This window comes from Leucopleurus acutus (assembly GCF_964270905.1).
Source record: "Leucopleurus acutus genome assembly, chromosome: 5".
Taxonomy (NCBI): domain Eukaryota; kingdom Metazoa; phylum Chordata; class Mammalia; order Artiodactyla; family Delphinidae; genus Leucopleurus; species Leucopleurus acutus.
The window spans coordinates 96,920,116-96,940,703 of record NC_139147.1 but is presented as its reverse complement, the minus strand read 5'-3'; the positions used below and the strand labels follow the sequence as shown (position 1 = coordinate 96,940,703).

Below are 20,588 nucleotides of genomic sequence, written 5' to 3'. Positions count from 1 at the left end.
ACACCTGGTTCGAAGAAAATTCTAACAATTGGAAAATGCAAGTGATCATTTTGAAAGAAAAAACAAAGGGGCAATTAGAGTAATCGTTGTTGAAATAAGCAGCAGAATCCAAATGAAATTCCTCAGAGGATTTGGGCATCATGGTTAATAATTTTGAAACGTACAACTTAAACTAAAACTGAAGGAGGGACCCTCAAGTGTCCAAAGATCCACACAAGAACACATTTTATGGGCTTCCCTGGTGGCACAGTGGTTGGGGGTCTGCCTGCCGATGCGGGGGACGCGGGTTCGTGCCCTGGTCCGGGAGGATCCCACATGCCGCGGAGCGGCTGTGCCCGTGAGCCGTGGCCGCTGGGCCTGCGCGTCCAGAGCCTGTGCTCCGCGGCGGGATAGGCCACGGCAGTGAGAGGCCCACGTACCGCAAAAAAAAAAAAAAAAAAAGAACACATTTTATAAGTACACACTCATGCCTTGTTGACGGCTCAATCCTGTCTTTCAGTAAAGCCATTCTCCTTCACCACAAATGCACACAAACGTCTATGTTTCTTCACATGGTCTGTTTTGGTGTCCATCCCACTGAGCTCAACGAAACCTCCAGAACCACTGGGCACCTTGTGCCAATGTGCACTCAGGTGCAACTGAACATACCTGGACCATCCAACTACATCCAATACGTTTATTTAATGCATCTTCCTGTATAAGGAAGTGAGTGACTGATAGCATTTATTAAAACCAGCCAAGCATAAGGGTCACTGGCATTCAGCATCCAAACTTTCTAAAATATAGGGCAATTCCAGCCTGAAAACCTACTCTGCTTTCTTAACATTCCTGGCCTGAGACATCTATTTTTTTACAATTCATTTTCCATTTTCCCTCCTTGCCTTCTCTGGAATTTCCAGCACTCCCTTTGCATGGGAAGGTTAGTAGAGCATTTGTGTCTGGGATTTCTAGAAAACCAAAAGACAAAAGAAACCAGCAATATTAAAGGGCTCTCTCACCAAGCACCTGGTGATTCTCTTTTTGTCTGGGTTGTTTTTGTCGTTGTTTTTTCATCTGAAAAACATTACTGTCTCCTTAGAAATGGCTACCAGATCAAAATGGTCAAAAAGATATCACAGCTCCTGGACTCAAAAGATCATCCATCCTCTGTGATGAAGTCTCCTCAACAGTGGCCTTTCACAACTAGAAAGCTCTTATATATTACTGATACAAAGGTCAGAAATCATAGGCAGAAAGCAAGTGCATGGAGCCAAGTGCTAAGAAAATATTTCCAAATTCCAATTCTGTGCCTGTAAAAACAGAAAGGAAGCCATACCTTAAAACATATACAGACCTGGAATCACCCCCAAAGATAGCATTTGGAGCCACTTTACTAACTCTGCTACCTCCCTCATTCTTTAATCAAAATGACCCCCTTCTTCCCAGTTTCTTATATCCAGGACTCACTGCTCCCCACTGCCTGAGCCCTACCCCCAGAGATTCTGATTTAATTGGTTTGGGGGTAGATCCCAAACATTGGTATATTTGAGCTCTCCAAGTGATTCTGTGCAGCTACATTTGAATCACTGTATCTTCTCTTAATTTGTCCACTGCCTTCTCCCCCAAAATAGAAAACAAACCAAAATTTTAAAAACAAAGGACTAGATCTGAGACCTTATTAGCCCTCCACTTATTTCAATCCCACAGATTACTCAATGATGCAACTAGCCGAATACTTCATCGCAAGGTCCAAGTGATTTGGATATTAAAACAAAGTCGAGGATGGGTGAACAGGACTTGGTTTTAGATGTTGCGCACAGAGGAAAGACTCGTAAAGTTGTGGCTTGCTTTCCTTGCCTTAAAAATACACTGGTGACCTTGGGCAAATGTACAGTCATGGTGCATTGTTCAGAAAATGTGAATCTGAATCCAGCACCATTCACCAGTAAGTTGTAAGGTGTAATTAGCTTGTGATTTCAGGTAATGAAGTAATGAAGCCTCTCCTAAATCATCCATTGAACAAAGATTTGTAGAGTTCCCTAAATAAAAATAAAAACATAAAGTGATGGAAAACCACACTGCAGATGACTCTGGGAAGAAAGTGGAAGACAGGAGATAACCAGCCCTTGTCATAGAGAAGATTACTCATATAAACTGAGGCAAAATTCCTCTTTACTAAGCGTTGTATGAAACCATCTCTTTAAATGAAGGTGTCCTCTAACCAAAACCTTATTACCCTTATGAGCTCTGGAATGCTCCAGCAATGTAATGTTCCACTTTTATTTCTGGATGAAAAAAAAATAAGGCAGTGGAGTGTTCAGATTAAGTTCTTAGGCTTTGGTGTAAAGCAAATCCAGACTGGATCCTAGCTCTGTGCTCGGAACTGAGGGGCCTAGAGCAAAGGACTCATGTGTCCCCAGTGCCCTCATTGCAAAACCAAGATAACAATATCGCCTACCTCACAGAGGTGTGAGAATTCACCTCATAACACCTGAACACTCAATAATCTTCACTAGTACTGACATTTGTTGTTGTTGTAAATTATCTCCATTTTACAGATGAAGCAACTGAGGCACAGAGAGGATAAGTAGTTTGTCCATGGCCACATGGCTTGGCAGTAGTAGAGCCAAGACGTCAGCCTAACAGTGTGGCTCCAGAGTCTACATTCTTATTCCCTCCCTAGCATTTTTTTTTTTTTTTTTTTTTTTGCGGTACGCGGGCCTCTCACTGTTATGGCCTCTCCCGTTGCGGAGCACAGGCTCTGGACGCGCAGGCTCAGCGGCCATGGCTCACGGGCCCAGCCGCTCCGCGGCATGTGGGATCTTCCCGGACCGGGGCACGAACCCGTGTCCCCAGCATCGGCAGGCGGACTCTCAACCACTGCGCCACCAGGGAAGCCCACCTAGCATTTTTAATATTCTATAATTTTTAGAAGCACATTAAATTTACACAGCTCATTACAACTTACAAACGCTTACACATATGTCCTCTTATTTTTAGCATTACTAGTCTGGAGGAAGCCAAAGCAGAGGTAGTTATTGCTCTTATCTTATACTTGAGGATACTGAGCTCAGAGAGTTAGAACCCTGCCCAAGGACACCAGGCTGATGAGTAGCAAAGTTGAGACTCAAACTATGTCCTGACTCCTTGGCCAGCATCAGCCATCAGAAAACAGGCCATGGTACCCAGAATATTCTGGACTTTTGAGATGAACACACGTAAGAAAAAAATCAGAACCTATCTTCAAAGTAGATAGGGCTTAAAATGCTGCAGAGAGCATTTTCTTCTTAGTGAAGTTATTACTAATTGTCAAGTCTACATAATGAGATGTTATGATGTCATCCAGGCAAATCAGGCAAAAGCGATAGAAGGAAGTAAATGGTGGTGGTCCATACACCCTGGAAGCAGTGTACAAGTCCTGGCCAATGCCACAGATTCACTTGGAAGGTTTCCTAAGGTGCAGCTCATCGTATTAGGTATCAGAGTATTTTCTTTTCTTGAAAGTAAAACCTTGGTGACTGAGAGATTACCATCACTCAAGGGCAGGAAGAGAGATCTGATACATAGATCATGAGGCCCTTTGAAAGCCCTGGATGGATATCGCTTTTTACCTTGACATTTCCCACCCCCTTCAGTTTCATCTACCCAGTAATTTTAGGTCAAAGAAACGAAGATACAATGCTACTTCATGAGTCAAACAACGTCTATGCTGCTGTTTTAATGTTGCAACATTATCAACAAGGATGCTTAGATCACTAGCATCTTCTGCATTCAGGCACATGGGGAGCTTGCTCAGGATTTCAAACTGTGCCCAGCGGTAATGATGTTGGATGCACTGATTTCTCTGCCAAACCTAGAGGCTGGAACATTAGCTCAGACACATACACACAGCACAGCACGACGTTTAGTAAAGAGAACTGGAAGAGAGGGGAGTGATTTTTATTCTTACTTCTGTTTTACAAACAACAAAATCACATGGCGGCCTGAGAAACGAGCCACTGCTCTGAGCTCCTGTCAGTCTTTGGGTAGCACTATCTTCTACCAGATGAAAACTGAGGCTAAAAGCAAGATGCACCTTTTGAACCATGCAGACTTCAATTTGGGCATAAGATCTTTGCTCTCAGACACAGCTACAAGTGGCAAGGAGTTGGAGGAAACCCTTGGAGAGCCTCCAAAAAGAACTTCTTCTTGAACTGTGATTGGAAAGTTTGCTCTAGCTGCACAAGGGATAAAATACTCTAAACTGGTGAGGGTGGGAAGAGCATTTTGCCCAGGTGCAGACCAAGGCTATGGGGCACACACCTCAAGCACTCTGCATCTTACTCCGTTCCTGCCATCAGCGTTTCCCTAACTACAGACAAATGTGATGGGTGGACCTTTCAAGAAATATTTTATTGTTCATCTAATATACAAATGCCCGCCATCCTAGGCATTTGAACTCTCAGAAGCTAAATTTAGAAACAGGTCTTTAAATGCATTACACACATGCAAACTTTTAACCCTCAAATTTGAAACATGTTTTTTTCTGAGCTTAGAGGGATATTGGTTAAAGAATTTTTTATCAGAATAGATGTGAAACGAGGTACACTGTCAGTCACATACCACTGTCCAGATCATTGTGACTCAACCGGAGTAGGGCTGTGATCCTTGGGCTTGCACTTAGCCCACTGTACTGAAACCATCTATCCACATGTTCTGTCTCTCCCAATGGACTATAAGTTCCTCGAGTGCAGGAAACCGATTTTATTTCTCTTTGTATACTCAGTGCCCAACACAGTGCTTGGCTCCGGCCGTTAAATAGGTGCTCAATAAATATTTGTTTAACTGGACTGAATTATGTGTTCAGAAACCTAATTTGTTCTCTGATGCTTCCACCTACCTAGTGTTTACAGATCAAACCCAAAACTCCCACTCCCTCCATCTATAAAGGAAGATACACAAAAACCTTTGTGCTGGCCCCTAGGCTGTGGAGCCAGCTAAAAGTTTACGTGGTATCTGTAAGTGCATTCTACAAAATGAAACCAATGACAATACTTTTACACCTTGTCTGCTTCTGCCCTAGGTTAGAGCACCAGGGAGATTGAATATGCCAGCCATAAGTGTCAATGTGCCACACTTCAAACACTTAATAAACATTCTCCTCGCATCACTCTCTGCTCACATGCCACCTCCTCAGAGAGGTCTTCTCCAACCACCCTTCTAAAATAAGTCCTGGCTCCTCTCTAGCAAATTACCCTACTTTAATTTCCTCAATACCACAAGTCAACGTCTGGAAGTATATGACCATACACATTTATTTCCCCCGGAATGGGAGCTCTGTGTAGGCAGGGGCCTTGCCTGTGTGTGTGTGTGTGTGTGTGTGTGTGTGTGTGTGTGTGTGTGTGTGTGTGTGTGCTGCCACCTTCCCTTCACCTAGAATTACAGGCATTTGATAAACAGTTGTTGAATTAATGGATAAGAGATAGTCACCAACAGCAAGTATTTATAAAGGTATAAAGGCCTGGTTTTGTTTTCAGGTATCTTGAATGGAAACCACAACAGCATTAACACGTAAGTAATTTAGTGAGGCAAGCAATGACCTCCACATCTGACAGGTATTAAGAGAAATGAAGTACGGTATTATTTTCAAATAGAAGACCCCCAATACTTGGAATGGCACTGCAGCTTGTTGGGTATATGGCTTCACAATGTTAACAGTATATGTGGAGAAGAGTCAGGCATAGGATTCAGTATTCCAGACTCATGAAACCACAATGTGGTCATTGATGAGCAGCAACAAGCACACAGTGATCTTTCTCTCAGTTAATAAACCATTGTCAGGGGTATGTTTGTCAAGGGCTGATGTTCAATATTTTCAGGAAAGTGAGTGTTTCTAGGATGTTGTTCATTGTGCCTTATATATACTAGGCATTCAATAGCTAGTTATTGAGTTGATTTGATTGATTTCATTTCAAATATGCTTTGAAAATGTTAACAAGAGTAATGCCCCATGGAACAACTTTTATGCATCCATGAAAAAAAAAATTTGAATTTGGAACAAATACTGTACTCTAAGGAATCAAAATTGCAACGTAAATTAATTCTTAAAAAGATTTATATGACTAAATTTTGATTCCTTGAATGATGCCTTTTCAAATCCAATCTAAAATGTCTAGTGTGTTTTTAGTCTAATATAATCCAATGAGCTTTAATAAGTAAAGTTGTTCCCACTAGAACCAAAACCCAGCTATTCCATTTTTGTAAACTTCTGTGTAAAGGAATGGGATGAACTAATTTTTTCTGAATTTTTTATATTTAATCAACAACATCCTTGCCAGAGAAAACCACTTTTCAAAAGTCTCTCTAGCCTGGTTTATAACTTATAATCAAAAACTAGAATTTTGCATCTGATGGGCTCTAGTGTGTAACATTATACTGTCATATTTTTGATGCTATAGTTAAAAGTAAGAGACCGTTTCCATTATAAAACTTTTCCCATAGCACGCTTACCCAGAGAAAATCTTTCCAATTCATAGGTTAGAAATTATTGTGGGTAATTTTTTTAAGAACACGAATAAATTTTTGATTGGCTTCCGATAACCTTCTGCATTTATCTAGTCCCATCAGTTGGTTTAAGCTGTATATACAGGATAGGACAGAGTGATAATAATGTACATGCAAAGAAATCGTAATTTAAAAACGAAAACTTGAGATTTGAAACCCTGACAACTTACTTGTCCTTATCCAGTTAGGGGTATGTGAATTGATTTCAGCTATAGCCTGTTCTGAGCAGCAGCAGAAAATGGAAATGGGCATAAATATGAAGTCCAGAACAATCCAGGAAGCTTGAAATATCAGTGATATATCACAGTGGATCTCACAAAGATGTACCTTAGCTCTGGCTTTGACCCTTGGACCTCAGTGGGTAAAGATGCCTGGAAATCTGATCTGTCCTGACAGGGTGAGGCAACCCTCCATGACCTTCCCAAAGCCCCACTGTGTCCACGGCTCAGAGGCCAGCACACTTCACCCTGAACTGTGAGCTTCCTTTAATTGTACACTTCACTTTCATTTTCCCTTAGAGTCCTGGTTTGGGGAACTTCTCTGCCCTGTTCTGAAAATGGGAAACTACTCAAATGTCATCCATAGGGGAATGGTTCAGTAAAATGTGTCACGTCCAAACAGTGGAGGATCTGCTGCCTTTAGAAGAATGGGTTAGATTGATACATAGTGACGGGGAAGGGTCAAAGGTATATGATTAAGTTTTTAAATAGAAAAAAGCAACTCGCTGTAAAAAGTTATAAATTTATATATATATATATATACATATATATGCTAATAGATGCACCACACTAAACGGTGTATAGTAGCCATCTGCAGGCAGTGTGTGACAAAAGAGGGTAAACTACCAAGAACTTTCATTTCCTGTGTGATAATTTTTGCAGTTTTTAAATTATTAGAACAAGTATAAATTTTGTAAGCAGAAAAAATATTTCTAAAATAATGAAAAAATATTGATAAAGACTTAAAAGACGTTATATAACAAACATACTAGGGTACAGCAAGTCTGGTCACATGAGTGAACCATTATAATACCTATGGCTGGAATTTAGAAGTCCATGAACCACTGAAATTGCATGAAAACTTGTATGCATATTTGTATTTTCTAGAGAGAGACTTCATACCTTTTATCAGGTTCTTGCAGGGGTCTGAGACCCAGAACAAGGTTAAAAACCATGATGCTTCCAGATACAAAGATAGTTGCTCAATCCCTCCATTTTTGTTATCATCTTATCATGAAACATTTTATTACTAAATTTCATAGCTCCTGCCAAAGGTAAAGTCTATAATCAGCACCAAAGTATAAAATTGTGGTTCTTCCTACTGTATACACTCGATCTGCGGTGACCTAAATGGGAAGGAAATCTAAAAAAGAGGGGATATATGTATACATATAATTGATTCACTTTGCTGTACTGCAGAAAGCAACACAACATTGTAAAGCAACTGTACTCCAATAAAATAAATAAATATGTAAAATAAAATTTAAAAATCGTGGTTCTTAGTCTCTTCCCTTATTTAAAGAGCCTCCTAATGCCTTAAAAGCAGTTCTAAGAGCAGGACAAAAAGTCACACCCCACTGATTAAATGTAATAATGCCATTTTCAGCCATATGCACAGACCTAGAGGTTGTCATACTGAGTGAAGTACGTCAGACAGAGAAAGAGAAATATCATATCATATGGCTTACGGGCAGAATCTTAAAAAAAATGATACAAATGAACATATTTACAGAATAGAAACAGACTCACAGACTTACAGAACGAACATGTGGTTTCTGGGAGGAAGAGTGGTGGAGAGGGATTGTTAGGGAGTTTGGGATTGACATGTTCAGGCTGCTGTATTTAAAATGGATAACCAACAGGGAACTACTGTATAGCACAGGGAACTCTGCTCAATATTCTGTAATAACCTAACTGGGAAAAGAATTTGAAAAAGAATAAATACATGTATATGTATAACTGAATCACTTTGTTGTACACCTGAAACTAACACAACATTGTTAATCACCTATACTCCAATATAAAATAAAAAGTCACACCAGGCTGGTCTTGGGAGAAGAAAACTTCTAACAGGAACTGAAACCCTGCAATCATTCAGAGCTTGAGGACAGTTATCCAAGGCACAAATAGCCCTGTTTTCTCCACAGAGATGAGAGATTTGTAAAATGGTGGGTGCGGGCAAGGGGTGTAGGAATTCAAGGGGAGAAAGACATGGTTGCATCTGAATTAAGGGGGCCCCATTGGGTGGGTGGGATTAATTTGATCAGTTAAATAAGATTTAATGCAGCATCATTTTGTCAGCCTTAAATTGAAAGAGGCTTTCATTATAAATGAACATTAAAATATGCAGCAAAATTATTGTTGCTATGATCTCTATTAGTACTGCCTGAATTAGAGTTAGAATTTATCTAAAAACTGGGCTTCTGGTGACCTTTGTGAAGCTGACTACCCCCAAGTCCCTAGGAATTACATGAGTCCACAAACTGTTTCACCACCTCTACCTCGATTCCACTGACAGTCTCCAGAACCAGGTACAGTACAGAGTTTGATAAACCTTAAGATCAAATGTGGATCAATAACAATTTGTAACTTAAGTGAGAAGCCATGGGTTATACCTGCACTGGCAAAATGAGTAGCATTTATCGGTGAAAATTAGGAATAATACTCTACTTTCCAAATGTGTTTTCCAGGCGGTTTATCACTGTCAAAATAAGCCAACTGCGGATTTAGTATGCAATTAAAGTGTCAAATATCCCAGAGTTCGAGTGCTGACATTACCTGACTACGAAGGTTTTACAGGCAAAGAAATTGAAGGGGTTCACATAATCCACCAAAGGCCATCGCTAACCACCATCACCTAACTATACTGATATCTGCCATATACAAAACATAGAAACAGGCACTGTACAAAACAGAAATGGACTCTCCAGGAGTTTTACAGTTTAGCTCGAAAAAGAAGATACAGTTAGTGAAGACAAGGAATTTATAACAAAATGCCCAAATGATGATAGGTAAAAATAATTCCATACTATTGGAATGAAAAGACATAGAGAAAGCACGTCTACAGGAGGGATGAGGATGAACCTCATGAAGAAGGAAGGGTTTAAACTAAATCTTAAAGGAGTTAGATATTGATGGTCAAAGTACAGTATGGGTAGGTCTACAGAATATGGCAACATCGTGGCCAAAGGTTGGAAGATGGAAACACAAGACTGGGCTGACAAGAGAGTGAGAGAAGTAAAATGATTAAACGAGTCAGGTTGAATGGACTAATTTGGATAAGGAGACAAATAAGCCTGAAATTTTTATAAAATAATAATCAACATGTTCTTAGTATATTTAAAGCACTTTAGGGCTTCCCTGGTGGCGCAGTGGTTGAGAGTCCGCCTGCCGATGCAGGGGACACGGGTTCGTGCCCCGGTCCGGGAAGATCCCACATGCCGCAGAGCGGCTGGGCCCGTGAGCCATGGCCGCTGAGCCTGCGTGTCCGGAGCCTGTGCTCCGCAACGGGAGAGGCCACAACAGCGAGAGGCCCGCGTACCGCAAAAAAAAAAAAAAAAAAAAAAAAAAAAAAGCACTTTAAATGCATTAGTTCATCAAATCCTCACATGAAGTAAATATCTTTAGTCTATAATTAAGGAAACTATGGCACAGAAAAATTAACTGGCTCACCTTTATTTCACCCAGTTAGTAAATGGTGGAGTCAGGATTCAAAGCCAGGCCAATCTAACTCAGAACCTGGGCTCAGAATCACCATCTGACTCAAGAGTGGGAGGTCCTCAAAGGCCGGGCTAAAAATTCTGGGCTTCAGTATCAGGTGTAAAAATTGGGAGCTGGGTATCTCATAACCCTCGTATAATGCTTACAAGCATGGTTCATCACTACTCTACAAGCATTGCTTTATGTGATGATTTTTCCAACAATGTTAACTGAAAGTAACAAGTATTTATTGACCAGTCCCTTGACTGTAGTGCTGATTTAGATATTATAGAGTTCTTCTTCCAGACTTTATTGGGAGAACCGGTTGTATCAGTATTCCGTCACCATACCTGGCGCTTTTAGTCCCCAGGATTTAATTTTACCTGTTCTTCACCCACCACTTCTGCTAGAAATACAAATCATGACAATAAACACAATAATGTGTGTTTATTTTCAAATGCTCCCTGACATGTATAATCTTCCTGCAAGGAGAGCCACTCTTGTCAAATAATACATCCGTCCCTTAAAAACTGATTTCTCCATCTTAGGTTCATGTCTTAAAAGTCAGTTGGGTTCTTCAGTTACAGATGTACAGGACGTAACATCTGGACCCTCCTAGGGGGCAGGGGTGAACTCTTCCTCTGTTATACCCACAGTAGCCAAATGACTTCTTCTCCCACTGAGGAAAACCACAGAAAACTGTCTGCTAATGATTTACTGCCCAACCCCTAGCCCACAAATCAAAGAATTGGGATGAGTGAGAAATAAGGAAGAATGGCAGCCAGTGGCTATGAGATGGGGAGTGAGTGTTTCAGTTTATTTTCTTAAGCCAATTAATGATGAAGCAGTGTGGAGGGAAAGAAAGACACAACATGGCTGAGAAAGACTTTTTTTCCAGATAAATGGCCAGATATCAGATTCTGTAATAAGTACTTCCACCTATCAAAACACACACACACAGTAACTTTGGGGAGGAGGAGGAAGATATAGATCTTAAAAATACAAGGTAATATCCAGGAAGCCTTGTGGATATCGTAAAATGTTGGAACTTTGAAGGACCTTTGGAAATCATCTAATCCAGACATTGCAAAAACCAGGGTCCATGAACTATATACATGACAGACAGAGGTGTTTGGTTGGGCCTGCAGAATGTTGTTTGTTGTTGTTTAAATTGAGTCAACATTTTAAAGTAGAGAAAAATTCACAGAATAATCCAGATATGTGGCTTCTCTTAAAAACGGAAGACCTACAGGTATTTTGGTTTTTTACAATTCGAAGGCTTGTGGGAACCATGCCTCAAGCAAGTCTATCAGTGCTGTTCTTCCAACAGCATTTGCTTACTTCATGTCTCTGTGTTGCATTTTAGTAATTCTCATTGTTTTTCAAACTTTTCATATTATTATATTTGTTATGGTGATCTGTGATCAGTGATCTTTGATATTACTATTGTCATTGTTTTGGGGTGCCATAAACTGCACCCATGTAACACAGGGAACTTAATAAATGTGTGTTCTGGTTCACAAAAAAAAAGGAAGACCTAGCGGCACTGGGAGCCCTTTCCCAAATGGCAGAACCAAGCTGGGGCAGCTTAAGAGAAGTCTTGAAGGCCCAGCTTTTGCCACAGCCCTACCACTGCCCCTTGTTCTGGAGTACAAAGGCTGCGCGTCAAAATTTTCAATAAAAATAAGAGAGCTAGTGCGCATACCACCTTGCCTCGCTCATTTGTCGTACCTGCCAACTCCCTGCCAACTTTGAGTTTACAAGCTCTGCTCTAGTCCAATCCTCTCATTTAGAGAAGAGCAACTCAGCTAGAGTAGTAAAGTGACTTACAAAACTCAGTTCCTTAAGAGTAAAATTTTCATACACAAGGGGTCCTGACAAACGGAGGATACGCACAACTGAATTTAGGCTGTGTACATGCACCTGAGGAGCAAAGCTGACATCTCAGTCACTTTATTCACACAGTGCCCCTTCCCTCCCCCAAAAAAGGGCAAAGGAAGATTCTCAAGTTTTCAGAATAAATGTACTGCGTAGTTTGGCTTGGTGTAGACAGTTTTGATGTGCCCAAATTTTAGATATGACGCCCATTTATCCTGAGGGTGTGATTTATGAGGGGACATACAAACTGCTTACTATATACATGCAAATACTTCTAAAACTGAGACTGCATAAAAACAGAACGGGGAGGAGGGGAGGATGTCTAAAAAATCCTCTTCAGAAAATGTAACTGATCTATCAGAAGGGAAGTGACTGAGATTTACTGAATGACAGCTTGTGACTGAGGTATGATGGGTACATTTACTCCGTTTAACCCTTACAGCAGCCCAAGAAAGTGGTACTGTAACTTTTACTTTACAAGGACAGATCCTGGGGCTCAGAGTCATTCAATAGCTTGCAGATGACCTGGCTATTCAGTCAGGGACCACACCCAGATGCAGTCTCTGATGAGCACACTGGTAACGTTCATGACCAGGAAACGTGGCTCATTCCTGCTCACCAATTATTTGTTTCCTAAGCCTGCCCATCGCCAAAGCCCACCAAGGGCTATGTACAAAGACTTTCATAAATGTCACACTTGGAACAACCTTAACTTACAAAATCAATTCCTTTACGCAGGTTCTTGAACAGGTTAAGAAAGCTTTGGTCCTTCCTATTATACAGCCAGCAAGGCCTAGGCAGGTGTGACTGCAAGAATTAATAAAAGTCGCCTCTCTAAATAAGATTTCTCCTTTAGAATTGTTTCAAAAGTTAGTAGTCAAGGATTTAGCTGAGTACACAAGCCAAGAGCAGCACATTTGCAGATGGATAAGAATAATAACTAAAATCAAAGTAAGAAGTAACTCAAGAACGAGAGCTTTTGAGGACTCAGGAATTTGATTAAAATTCACTTGCTTTTTTTTTTCTATAATGAAACAGTTCTTTAACCACAAAACAGCTTTTATAATAATGCAGAAGAGTACGGTTCCAAGTAAAACACTCCCCCCATTTTAATCATGGCTATTATTTTTGAAAATGAAAATGGCTGAGGTCATTGTAATCTATTTTAGGGTTTGCATGGGTTGGTGGTATTTTTTTCTTGGCTTTGAGATCTCCATGTTACCAGCTAAATGTTATAGGTTTTGCTATGTGCCCTTTCAAATCCCATTCTTTTTAATAATGTTGTCCTTTATCCACATAAATTAGAGTGAATTCTACTTCCTTTCCTAACAACTCCAGATGGGGTCCACACTTTAAAGAGGACCAGAACTTGCGTTTTCTTTTTAATTAAGTGTGTACTTCTTAGAACAAGTATGTTCCCATCTGAATAAAAATGCTGTGGATGTTCAAATGCTGAGAGATTAGTAAAAATGTAGGATTCGTGTGGTCCATTTCAAAACCATACTGAAATATTAGGATAACACATGTGTATCTACCCCTTCCAACTTACAAAGTCAGACAAAGATAGATGAATAAAAATGCCCAGAAACAAAACTCCATCTGGGCAGAGTTCCACACCTGCCAATGCTTATGGAGTGCAGAAGCCTACAGATAGCCATTCAGGACACATCAGTGAAGCTCTCTGTCCTGTAGGACCCAGCAGGCAACATTATCAAATATCTAAAGACAGTACAGTTACACAGTCAAGCCTCCCTTTGGATGTGATTAATATTGCACTGACTTTCTGAACTTAGCTTGGTTTTTTAACATAATTCACTACCACATCACACAGAACAGCCCAAGATCCTCTAAATAGCACCTACTCAGCCACACGTAAGAGAATGTCTTTGCAAAACACACATGTTGTTCAGGTCTGCCTATTAAAATGCCTTACGCTCTGTTTGTTTGTTTATTTTTTTAAAAATCAACTTGCAAGGCCAATGTAATAAGATGCTGTAGCTTTTATGGAAGAGGTGAAATAATTTTAAACACAGACACACAATGAGTTTATTTATTTAGAAACTTGTTAAATAGAGTCTGGGAATTCAAATATTCAATGTTGACATTGTACAGAACTGGCCAGGAGCCAGAACCCAGTCTCCAGAGGGACCCATTGGACAAGGAATTCAGGCCTTTCTCTCCTCCCACTTGAGCTAAATAGGTAGAGGCCATTAGTTATACCCACAGCAATATCTGAACCGCACTCAAATAAGCTGCCCTAGCCAGGGCACTTCAAAGGAGGGTAAGTGTGTTTAGCTTTTTAGTGCTGAACTGGAGCAATATGTCACACTTTTGAAAGAGTTTTGTAAACAGTTTCTTCCTTATGTAGAAACGTCTCTGAAGTTTCTTGTATGGCATGTAAGCAAAGGTAATTAACAAGGATTACACTTTTTTCATTTACTGGGGGAAAAAATATAATACCCATCTGTGTGCAAACTGGGGATCTGGAAGAAGAAACATGCTGTTTCTCTCTTCCTTTCTCCCCTCTCGTGTTTTGTTCCATTTTTTTGTCTCATTTTTATCCTCTTCCTCACACTTCTTCTCACTAACCAGCCAATTTCCTTGAGAACTCCCTGGTAAACTCAGAAGGCCAGAAGAGTGGGAAGGGGAAAATCTAATTTTAGAAAGAGGACCTTGGCAAATGGAGTGGGAAGGGAACTAATGATTCATACTGGGCCACCCAGCCGAAAAGAAAAGCAGACTCCACAGATCTTGGTAGAAAGGGCCTAGAGCCTCACTTCCAGCCCAGGAAGGGTTAACCACCTCTCCAGAAAAATGTGCCTGGCGTCCTTAAAGTGTGACTGTCTCCTCCCGCCCCATCTCCCCACTAGCCCCTCTCTTACCTGCCCGGTGGGCTAGGAAGGGGCCTGCCCTGCCAGGAAGAGTGAATGAGTGTGTGCCCCCCCTCCGCACTTGATGTTCCTGAACCCCTGAGCTGTGAGTGTGTGTGAGGGCGCATGTGTTCCTGTGCTGTACACGGTCAATGCAAACCCGGCTCCGAGGGAAGCAGCGTGCCAGGCGCGCAGCACCTCTGAGGATGAAGAGGCAAGAAGCTTTCTGGGCTGAGCTTGGGAGCCAGGAGCCCAGCAGCTGGAGGTGGGAGGTGTGGGGAGGCCTGGGGGAGCACTGCCTCCCTGCTCTCTAGGGCCTCCCCAGCTCCACCCCCAGGCCCCATCACAGCGGGTTCTGATGGGAGGGGTGGGAGGGTGTACCCAGCTCTTGGGAATAGGGCTCTGCCAGGCCCTGAGTACCTTGGGAACAGGGTAAGAGCCATTGGCCAGAAGATGACAAGTCAAGTTTCCCCACTTCAGGGCCCGCTTCCAGCAGAGGCAAAACGAAGGAGGTGTGGGGAGAGAGGAGCCCGGGCCAGGCGTGCAGAGGGCAACAAGTCGGTGCTCTCTTGCCCTCCTTTTCCCTACTTGCCCGGGGGGACGGAGCCGGGAGTCCCCAGCTGTGTGGCCTTCCTACCCCAGGCAACTTCTGCAGCCTCGGATAACCTGGCCCCAACTCGGAGAAATGAAATAAAATAACTCCCAAACGACAAGATGTTTAAAGAAAAACTGCTTAGAATTATTACCATCAACTTTTAAAAAAGAAGAAGAAAGTAAAAATGTCATGGAATGACGCGTTCATTTCTATTCGATTAGTGTCCTACGTGTTGAATGTCTGCGGAGGAGGCTGCGCCCCGGGCAGTAAGGAGAGGACTCTGCTCAGAAAGCCTGCGAGCTGGGCTCCCCCCGCAAAAGACACAATCACGCACACTTATACACACACCGCCACGCGCATCGTCACCCAGACCTGCGACTCCTCAGCCCCTACAAATAAAAACCTGAAAAAGGAGCCTTTTATTCCAGGCTTCCTGCCCCTGTAGCTAATGAACCGTCCCCTTCCACAGTGTTGACGATGAGTGTGAGGGGGAAATGAAAAGCGTTGTTAACCTTCCCCTAAACACAGATTTTTTTTTTTTTTTTTTTTTAGCGAAACACATCAAAATGCTGCAGGAAGACTGCGCTCCAAGTGCCAAATGCAATAAAGAAGTCCTAAGCCAGGGTAATGGTCAAGTAATGGCAAATTAACCGCCTTCCTAAAAGGGGCCTCTGCCTCCGTAGGGCAAATGCTTTTTCCCTCCACAAAAGCAGTCTGAAGTAAACAAATAAAATACGTGTTTTAAACAAAGCTCTGTGTTTTAATCTGAGTTATTTTAAGGATGAAGGAAAACGCAAGCAGTTGGGCATAGGGGCAGTGGAGGCTGGAACCTGGGCTTGCGGTTCCTTTATTATCTTAGGTATTGGGCTGCTAAGGTGAGGAATTAAAGCGCGAGCGGAAGGGTCGTCATCTACCTTACCTACTTCAGAGCCTCTTTTTAAACAGAGATCAAGTGTACACGTAACAAGTGCCCCCCCCCCCTTCCCGCCTTGCCGGGGTCTTGCTAATCGCATCGCCTTCTGGGTCTTTACGAGACTTCTGCGGGCCCGGTAGCTAAGGCGGAGGGGGGTTATTCGTTGCAACTCGTTCATTGCTGTGATTGAAACCCTGCCGGGTGTCACTTTAGGGAAGTGGGGTTCCTTCGGTGTTTCGGGCCCTAGACATGCTGGGCAGATCCAGCTTCACTTCTTTCCCATCACCAGAGAAAACAGTTGCAACTGGCATTTCTGGCACGGCCCAGGTGCTGTCCTTGCCGCCCAAGAAAACGGCTGGGAAGCCTCACGGCGCTGCCAGAGCCTGCTTGGCTTTAGTTTTCTTTTCTTAAAGGTGGGAATAAAGGCCAAGGGCTTTAGACAGTACAAATGTCAATCTTCTTGCTTTTCCCTTCTTTATTTTTTTAATGAAATGGTTTATTCCTCCCAAATGATTTGCAACCAATTTATCGGTTTTAACTATTGTGTAAAAAAAAAAAAAAAAGCCCTGTAAGTTAGGAAGTAGGCTGTGCATTCAGTCTGAGTTTAACTTCAGCGGGTACTTTCAGGGTCTGTGGTCCCTAGTTTGGGTTCATGGAATGCTGTACCACAGCCAAGATCGCGACAGGACTTGGCCACCAAAGAAATTTACAAAACACAAAAAGAATAACAATCTATCAAGAAAACGACTGTTTCTAAGTGATTTGATTCCACTGCAATGTTTACTTTTGCAACAAGAAAGGTGGTTTTGTTTTTTAAAGTATGCTGGTCACACTGCCTCTTCCTAACCCAGAGAAAGAAAGAAACCGGTGCAGACACAGCCACAAAGTTTTCGTTAGATTCACAGCAGGGGTAACCGACTGTCTCCGCCATGCGCTAGGAAACTCACGCACTACGCTGGGGAAGGAAATAGCGCTTTAAAATACAAAAAAATCCTTAGTTTTAATATGATTTCCTTTATTACCCAGACTGCAACTGAAGAATTGCATAAAGCAGCGCTCCTGTCTGAGAAAGGGAGCCGCGGCGGCAACAGCTGGAGCAGCGAGCGAGAACCTGAGGCTTAGCAAGAAAAGTTTGTAAGAGTTCGCATCTAGTTATCAGAAAGCCGCAGCAGCATCCTTAGAAACACGAGAGACAAAATAAACGGGTCTCCCTCTGGATGAATGACAAGTATCATCAGATCGGGAACCGGGCTCGGTTTCTGGATGTTGAGTGGCCTGTGCGTGCGGGAATGTTTTAATACGGCAGCGTACAACTTGGTAATTAAAATAGTCGGAAAAGTTGCCCAAGAAATTCGAAGGGTTTTGTGTTCTGCTTTCACTTCGGCGGATACCAGGCAATGAGGCGCGCGAAGCGTTCGGCTTTCATTTCACAACTTAGGCAGCGTTGAAATCGGCTCTCCCACCCCCGTCTCGTCCCCCCAACCACACACACATACACATACACACACACACACACACACACACACACACACACGCCTAACCTTCAGTCGGAATTGAAGCCCCCAGGCCTCCGAGCATATGTACATTTATTCCTCCTCAGATGAAAATAAAGACATCGGCCCCATTAAACGCAAACAGGAAAAATAGAAGTTCCACTGGCGCGCTTTGACACTATCCAAGCTAAGTGAAATGAACAATATCCGAAAGAGAATTAGATGAACTGATGACCCAAAGAGCCCTATACATAGGTTGATCCGTGAGACCAGAGCGAAAGGAAACGTATTTGGGCATGAGGGAGTGCTTGGGTGAGGACTGGAAGAAGCACTGGAAAGACGCCTATGATGACAGCATCTCGCCGGGCTAGACCGCGGACGCTTACCGCCAAAGAAACCGAGCCCGCCGAGGTGCCTCTGCCTGCCGCGCGGCTGTGGCGGGGACACCAAAGGCGGGAAGGCGCGGGGCGTACTTGGCTTTAATACGCAGGGGTGGGAGAGACTGGGGATTTCACTTGAGGGACGCATCCCACCCCACCACCCCATCTCTACTTTCTCTGGTCCACAAGCAAAACAATTAGAGTTCTGTTTTCAGCGAGGGGAAGAGCGAACGGCGGCCTTTGCTTTTCCGAGGCTGCTCCAGCCCCGCGTGCTGACACCTTGAGGAGGAGCGCTTTGGACTGCTCCAGATTGCTCCAGTTCTCGGCACCGCTGGGTACCCTTAGACTCGAGGTAGAAGCATTTGGACAAACCCAGTCCCGTCGCCTACAGTCCCGGCTGAGGCTCTAGCTTTCTCGGACAGTGTCGGCTCGGCGGGCAAGGCCGGGCAAAGTCACCCAACACTTCTGCGAGAAGAGTGGGGGATGGGCGTACCGTCGCCCCCGCCCCGAACTCAATAGCCCTTGTCCCGCGTGACGAAGGCCGCTCCACGCCGGGCAGGCAGGGGGCGCCGGGGAGGGTTAGTGACCCGAGACGTCCAGAAGTAGCGCGGGAGGCTCCGCCGTACCCTCTCCGCGGCCCAGTGTCCCTGCAGCCCGCCCCCTGGGGGTCACTCGGCGCCCAGCCAGCCTGGAGCTCGCGGGCCGGAGCGCGCCCTTTCGGCCTCCTTCTCCTCGGCGGCTGTCGCCGCTGGCTGTGCGCCCTCCACTCCCGGCTCTCCAAGCGCTCGCGGGGCCTCTTCTCTCCCCACCTGCCCGCAGCTCTGCTGAGCCGGTAGCTCGGCTCTGCCCGTGCCCTCCCCACCCCACCCCCACCAGACTACAGCCTCCACCCTCGTCTCCCCCACTCCCCACCCCAGTCCTCCCGCCTCGCCGCGCACGCCTGAGTGCACGGCCGAGCGCACAGCGCCCACTACCGCAACTGCCGCTCGGCGCAGCCCGCCAGCCCGCGCAACTTCCAGCGGCCGCCTCGCAACTTTTCCCAACTCCACCACTGATGCCCGCCGCCGCCGCCGCCGCCGCCACTGAGGCTCCCTGCGAGCCTGCCACCCACCCCAAACCCCAGAAACAAACCCAGACGCGAAAAGCCTCCTCTCCCCAGCCCGCCCCCCACCCCATTCCCCGCTCCCCCTCCCACACCCGGGACCAGCTGGTTGGCCAGAGGCAACTCTCCTCCGCCTGGGGGGAAGGAGAGGGGAGGGGGAGACTCTCGCGTCTCCTCTCCCCCACCCCCCACCCCACCCCTTCCCGCTCGCTCTCGCGCTCTCTCCTCCCTCCCACCCAGGTCTTTGCTGCCCCCACCCCGCCCCCACCCCGGGGTTGCCACAGCTGGTCCGTGCACGGGGTTTGAGGGCTGCCCCGGCTCCTCTGGCGCCCAAACAAGGAGCGAGAGCTCGGGCGGCCGGCGCGGAGGCTGGACCGGCAGGTTGCTGGGTCTGCTCTGCGCCTGCCCTCCGCCCGGGGCCCCGGCGCGAGAGGCAGCCCCGCGCTCCCTCCCGGAGCGCTGTAGACAGATATGCAAGATGGCAGAGGAGGGTGAAAGCCAATAGAAAAGGGATATTGCACCTACTTGTGGCCAGTTTCCTTGCCCTGCCTTTGGATCTCATGCTGTGCCCAGTCCTGCAGCCGCTGGTGTGTGGTTGGGTTTTTTTTTTCTTGGATCTTTTCCTTCTTTTGCTCTCCCTCTCGCTCCCTCCCTCTCCTCTCTCTCTCTCTCTCTTTCTCTCTCTCTCTCTCTCTTTCTCTCTCTCTCTCTCTCTCTCTCACACACACACGCACACACACACACACACACTTACACACACTCACTCTCTGTCTTTCCCTCTTTCACTCTCTCTCCCTCCCTCTCTCCCTTTCTCTCAATCCACACTCGCTATCTCTCCAGCATTGTCAGTTTGGACACCTTCGCACATGCGCGCTAGACGCCCCTCCAACATCTCAACGCCGCCAAAAAAAGTTTGGAGCGATTTATCACTTTGATTTGGAGATCTTGTCAGATGGCAATCGCCGAGGAGGCGGAGAAAGGGAGCCACGGGGAGGGCGGCGGGGGGCGGGGAGCGAGCACAGGGAGTCGGAGGGGAGCAGACACCTCGCCCCCCCCCAAAAAAAAAAGAAAGAAATGAAAAGACTAGGGCAAATGATTGATTTCGTGTTGGAATCACCAGTAAGCTTGTATTATTAG

At 44.6% G+C, this 20,588-nt stretch overlaps 1 protein-coding gene across 6 annotated transcripts in view; it reads right to left on the bottom strand.

Moving 5' to 3' along the window:
* Positions 1-20,196, bottom strand: part of MECOM (MDS1 and EVI1 complex locus) — a 568,172-nt gene extending 547,976 nt beyond the window's left edge. For all 6 annotated transcript variants that reach the window (XM_082840339.1, XM_082840340.1, XM_082840342.1 and 3 more), the window contains exon 1: positions 19,977-20,196. In XM_082840339.1, coding sequence (XP_082696465.1) covers positions 19,977-20,013 — 37 coding nt within the window. In that variant the 5' untranslated portion in view covers positions 20,014-20,196. The remainder of the gene's footprint in view (positions 1-19,976) is intronic.
* Between the last annotated feature and the right edge of the window lie 392 nt (positions 20,197-20,588).